The 5,898-nt window shown below is 58.2% G+C and overlaps 1 protein-coding gene across 1 annotated transcript; it reads left to right on the top strand.

Moving 5' to 3' along the window:
* Positions 1–381: 381 nt before the first annotated feature.
* SYT5 (synaptotagmin 5) lies at positions 382–5,624 on the top strand. Its single transcript, XM_021716079.1, has 7 exons — positions 382–657; positions 1,195–1,367; positions 3,658–3,777; positions 3,892–4,059; positions 4,387–4,554; positions 5,130–5,247; positions 5,458–5,624. The coding sequence occupies exons 1-7, from the start codon at positions 579–581 to the stop codon at positions 5,622–5,624; spliced, it is 993 nt and encodes a 330-aa protein (XP_021571754.1). The 5' UTR covers positions 382–578.
* Positions 5,625–5,898: the final 274 nt, after the last annotated feature.

The raw sequence follows: 5,898 nt of genomic DNA, 5'->3' as shown, positions 1-5,898 counted from the left end.
CAAGGGCCAGATGCGGGGAGGGAGGAGCCAGCGTGGGCGCACGGACCACCGGCCGCCCTCTCTCCAGCCCGCTGGACCCCGGGTCCGGGTCGGGGGTCCCGGGCACCGACCCAGCCCGGGGCGAGCTTGCCCCGCGGGGACTCTGCGTCTGTGCGTCAGCCCCGCCCGTTGTCCTGGCAACAGGCCGTTGCCCGGGCGACCGGCTTTGCTCCCACCCCGCCCCAGCGGAGCTAGTCTGTTGCTCTGGGCAACGCGGCCCGCCGGTTCCCACGCCCGCCTTGGCCCACTTCCGGTTCAGGCCCCGGGGAGGGGCGAGGACCGGGCAGAAGTCAGCGGGATCCCCGAGGGGGTGGGGGTGGGGAGTGGTTGGTGAAAACGTCTCGGGGAGGCTGAAACTACAACTCCCAGCATGCCTCGCGCCGGCCGGCCGGTTCTTGCGCGGCCGGTTGCGCAAGGGGTTCATGGGAGTTGGAGTTCTTTGTCGTGCGTGGGGGAGGACTCACTGGATGCCTGGGGTGGGTGTGGGGGGCTAGGGCGCTGCAGTGCCTCCACAGAAAGGACTGTAGGACCCCGCCGCCATGTTCCCGAAGCCCCCTACCCCGGGGCCGCCATCGCCCGACACACCCCCGGACTCCAGCCGCATCGGCCACGGCCCAGGTGAGCGAGACCGGAGGGGCAGAGCGGAGGGAAAGCCCGGCCTGGATTTCCAGGGGCGGGATTCGGACGGGCAGGCGGGCTGAAAAACCCGGCTGGGAATCGGGCCGGCATCCTGGACTGGGATCTGAATGAAATGGGGAAAGGGAGGGAACGGGTTTGCAAGAGTCAGAGCTGGATCAAGGGGTGTGGCATGGAATGGGATCTCAGAATGGGGAGGCCCACCCCCTCCCCTCCTTTTACAGATAAGGAAACTGAAGCCCGAGGAGGAACAGGACTTCTAAGAGTACCAAAGGTTGAGCAGAAATTAGGATTAGGGGTAGCAGGAAAGATAAGCGCGCGAATCTGGCGGGTGTCAGCCTAGGGGAGGGCCTCAGACCTCTTCATAGGCGAAATCAGTTGCAAGCAAAACGCAGAAGGAGATGGAATGGACACAGTTGGAGGGAAGGCGAGGTCAGGACTCCAGCCTCCACGTGGAGTCGGGACTGAATGAGCCAGGCTGGTGCCAGGAACTCAGTGTGTGTCTCCACCCCACTGCAGTGGTCCCCTGGGCCCTGGCCGCCATCGTGCTAGTCTCAGGCCTGGTCGTCTTCACCTGCTGTTTCTGCCTCTTCCGGAAGCGCTGTCGGAGGCGGACAGGCAAGAAGATCCAGGCGCAAGCCCAGGTCCACCTCCAGGAAGTGAAGGGCCTGGGCCAGAGCTACATAGACAAGGTAGGCCTGGCCCAGCTCCCAACTCTGCCCCTTCCCCACCCTGTCCCTCCCAATGCCCTGTTGGCCTCAGTTGATGCTCCCTTCCCGCCTACCTTCCATCGGGTCCACTTCTCCACTGGACTCTGGGGACTTGGCGATGGATCAGATCTAGTCTCTATTCATGAGGACTTTCCAGTGTGGTGGGGGAGTCAGAGACAGACACAGACACTCAAAATACAGAGTGATATGTGTTGGGTGACAGGGCACGGTGGGAGCGCAGAAAAGGCACCTGACAGCCCAGAGGGTCAGATGGGCGAGGCTTCCTGGTGGAGGTGACTTCTGTGTTGAGACCCAAGGGATGGAATTAACTGAGAGCAGAGACAGGGACATTCTCATCAAAGCAAAAGCATGTGTGGGGGCCTGACTCCAGATTCTGTCCACATTTCGAGGGCAACTGGAAGCTTCAGAAAAGTTCTGAGCAGGAGAGGACAGGGTCAGATGGGTGTTAGGACAAGTCCTCTGGAACCCACGTGGAGGACAGATTTGGGGTGAGGAGACCGGGCAGGAGGCTGGTGCAGCAGCCTTGACCAGGGAAAGAGAGAAGCATGGGAAGAAGCCATTGGAATGAAGTGTGAAAAGACACGTGGGATCTGAACATTAGGCCTCTAAGTGCAGGGTGGAATGTGTGCTTGGAAGCCACACAGCCCTGGGCTTCCAACCCAGAGAGACCATTTCCCAGCTGTGTGACCTTGGGAAATTCACTGTCCTTCTCTGAACCTTGAGGGTTTCTTTGTTTTGGGAGTGGGGGGGTTGAGTCAGGGTCTCTGTCACCCAGGCTGGAGTGCAGGGTGCAATCACAGGTCACCGCAATCACAGGTCACCGCAACCTCAAACTCCTGGGCTCAGGTGATCCTTCTGCCTCAGCCTCCCAAGGAGCTGGGACTATAAGCACAGCTACCGCGTTTGGCTAATATTCTGATTTTTTTTTTTTTTGTAGAGACAAGGTCTCACTATGTTTCCCAGGTTTGTCTTGAACTCTTGGGCTCAAGCAATCCTCCTGCCTTGGCTTTCCAAAGTGCTGGAATTATAGGCATCAGCCACCATGCCTGGGCTTCTTCTTTAAAAAAAAAATTAATAAATAAATGGGGTCTTGCTATGTTGCCCAGGCTTGTCTTGCATGCCTGGCCTCAAGCAGTTCACCTGTCTTGGCCTTCCAAAGTGCTGGGATTACAGGCATGAGCCACCTGCCCAGCCTGAACCTCAAGTTTGTGGTCACTAACCTAGTATTTCTCCTCCTTCCTTCTCAACAAATAGCTATTACAATCATTATCCACGAGGAATGCCACTCAAGGTCCTGGTGTCCAGCCCCCATCGCTCTCCCTTAAGCTAGTGATGTTCAAAGACTACCTGCCTCAGAATCATCTGTCCTAGTTGAAATGCAAATTCTGGATCTAGCACCTGACCTACTGAATCAGAATTCCTAGAGGTGACCCCAGGCATTATGCCTCAGGACTCAGAGGAATTCTGATTCACACTGAATGCCAAGAATTGCTGGCCTTGGTTGGGTGCCGTGGCTCACACCTATAAACCCAACACTTTGGGAGGCGGAAGTGAGAGGATTACCTGAGCCCACACCACAGGTTCAAGATCAGCCTGGGCAACTTGGCAAGACCTTGTATCTACAATAAATAAAAAAATTAGCTGGGCATGGTGGTGCTCGCCTGTGATTCCAGGTACTTAGAAGGATGAAGCAGAAGGATCACCTGAGTCCAGTAGGTTGAGGCTGCGGTGGTCATGAGCACGCCACTGCATTCCAGCGTGGGTGACAGAGTGAGACTCCGACTCAAAAAAACCAAAATAATACAATAAAGTGGCAGGTACACAGTAAATATCCCATTTCTCTCCCATATTTTGCTGTGACAAGATCACCAATCAACATGGCAATTTGGACTACCACCCCAATACACCCATGAGCATGTGAAATAAAATCTGCCTCCATTCCTGTAGGCCATGAGACACTATCAGTACTTGTTTTAGTCCTGGTGGGACAACCATACTGTATATGTGTTACCATGTCTATTCCCTACCCGTAGCAGACATCACTAATCAAACATTGACAAACATAACCCCATTTGTATTGCCATGTCAATTCTCTGCCTGTGTCAGACATTACTAATCAAACACTGACTCTGCTTGGTCGGCCAGCACTCAGGTATAGCCCAAGGGATCTAGGAATCCCCCTTGGCTTCTGAGCCTGAGGGATGCTGCTCTCAGGGGAAGACTTCATCTGCCCTTGCCCCGGCTCCCTAAGGTACAGCCAGAAGTGGAGGAGCTGGAGCCAGTGCCATCCGGACCAGGGCAGCAGGTGGCAGACAAACACGACCTTGGACGACTGCAGTACTCACTGGATTATGATTTCCAGAGTGGCCAGGTGAGCGCAAAGGAAGGGGATGCTTTGCAGGGAAGGGTCCCAGGGGCCCCTTCTGAGAGGGGGCCTGGAAGGGAGGCCAAGACTGCCCCTCAACACGATGTCTGGGCCCTGCAGCTGATGGTGGGCATCCTGCAAGCAGAGGGACTGGCGGCCTTGGACCTGGGTGGCTCCTCGGACCCCTACGTGCGGGTCTACCTGCTGCCGGACAAGCGACGGCGGCACGAGACCAAGGTGCATCGGCAGACACTGAACCCACACTTTGGGGAGACCTTCGCCTTCAAGGTGAGCTCCTGCCCTCGGCGCCCAGGCCCTGGAACACTGGGGGCCGACCCCTTCGGCTTTTCTTGGAGGCAGCCACAGTTCAGGGTACAGCCACCAGCTCTTAGGCCTGCTCCCCTGGACCCTGGGTTGTCCCCTTGGGGTGCCACTGGCCCCTGGACTGCTGACTTGGTCATCGGGCTGTCCTATGGGGTCCCTTGACACCCTCCCCCAACCTCCTTTGGTCCCCTGCCCCCCTCATCCCTCGCCTTCCACCTGGACTGCTGCCCCCACCTCCTCTCCCCTACTTCCTCCTCTCCACCTCGTGTTTCCTCTGTGCTGCCCATCCAGGTCCCCTACGTGGAGTTGGGGGGCAGGGTGCTGGTCATGGCGGTGTACGACTTCGACCGCTTCTCCCGCAACGACGCCATCGGGGAGGTGCGGGTCCCCATGAGCTCGGTGGACCTGGGGCGGCCGGTGCAGGCCTGGCGGGAGCTGCAGGCGGCTCCGCGGGAGGAGGTGAGCATGCGCGACCCTCCATGCCCCGCCCCGCGCCCGGCCCCGCCCACCCATGGACCAATCAGACCACAGGACTTCCGGACCACGCCCCCAGGGTAGGCCCCGCCCGTCCCTACTGGAGCCGCTGCCCTTCCACCTGCTGCACAGGCGTAGGTGGATCCTCCCGCCCCCTCTTGGATTGAACAATTGGGTTCTTAACTCCGGGCCATTCCATTCCAAAGTTGCGGGGAGGCAAGAAAGATCAGAGACCGGCTTTGGGAGGTCAAGGTGGGAGGATCGCTTAAGGCCAGGAGTTCGAGACCAGGCTGAGTAAGATAGCGAAACTCTGTATCTACAAAAAAATTTTTTAAAAATTAGCCGGGCGTGTTGGCTCGCATCTGTGGGATCAACTACAGGGAGGCAGGGGGAAACTGAGGCAGGAGTGTCGCTTGAGCCCAGGAGTTCGAGGTTGCAGTGAGCTATGGTTGTGCTTTTGCACATCAGCCTGAGCGACAGAGCGAGACCCTGTCCCCACCCCCGAAAACAATCAGGGGATGGAGCTGCGCTCCGGTGACGGGTCCCTCTCCTTCTTTCAGCAGGAAAAGCTAGGAGACATCTGCTTCTCCCTCCGCTATGTCCCCACCGCCGGGAAGCTGACCGTCATCGTCCTGGAGGCTAAAAACCTAAAGAAGATGGACGTAGGAGGACTGTCAGGTGCGTGGGGAGCGAGTATACGGGGTGTAAGGCGGGGTGGGTCCTCTGATTCTGCCAGTTTCCAGGCCCCGAGGGTCCTTTGGGGGAGAGGGAGGCCCAGGCCGTCCTGGTAGGCGAGGAGGTGGGGGACCCGCAGGGTGTGCGGAGTGTCTCTCTGGGGGTCCGAAGCCTCACCAGTGGGAGGCCTCTAAGACTCCGTCCTCTCCCCAGACCCGTACGTCAAGGTCCACCTGCTGCAGGGCGGCAAAAAGGTGCGGAAGAAGAAAACCACCATCAAGAAGAACACGCTGAACCCCTACTACAATGAGGCTTTCAGCTTCGAGGTGCCCTGTGACCAAGTGCAGGTGAGCTCGGACCTGTCCCTCACCTCTGCCTGACCTGCCCTCTCCCAAGAACCCAGAGCTTTGGAAACTCCCGTTGCTAGGGTAAGACAGACTCTTTAGCATCCCCCCAGAAACCAGGTCCTGGGGTCTGAGGTTTTGTTCTCAATCCCAGTTTCTTCCTGTGAGGACCACGAAGCCCCAGCCACTCAAGGAAGAGAGACTCCTTACAGTTGGGCGTGGGCGGCCGGGCTTGGTGGCTCAGGGTATAATCCCGCGCCTTTGGGAGGCTGAGGTGAGCGCATTGCCTGAGCCCGCGGGTTCGAGACCC

This window comes from Carlito syrichta, unplaced genomic scaffold (assembly GCF_000164805.1).
Source record: "Carlito syrichta isolate Samal-C Ts95f unplaced genomic scaffold, Tarsius_syrichta-2.0.1 Scaffold308154, whole genome shotgun sequence".
Classification (NCBI taxonomy): domain Eukaryota; kingdom Metazoa; phylum Chordata; class Mammalia; order Primates; family Tarsiidae; genus Carlito; species Carlito syrichta.
Note: the sequence above shows the minus strand (reverse complement) of the source record. Positions and strands in the feature narration are given on the sequence as shown.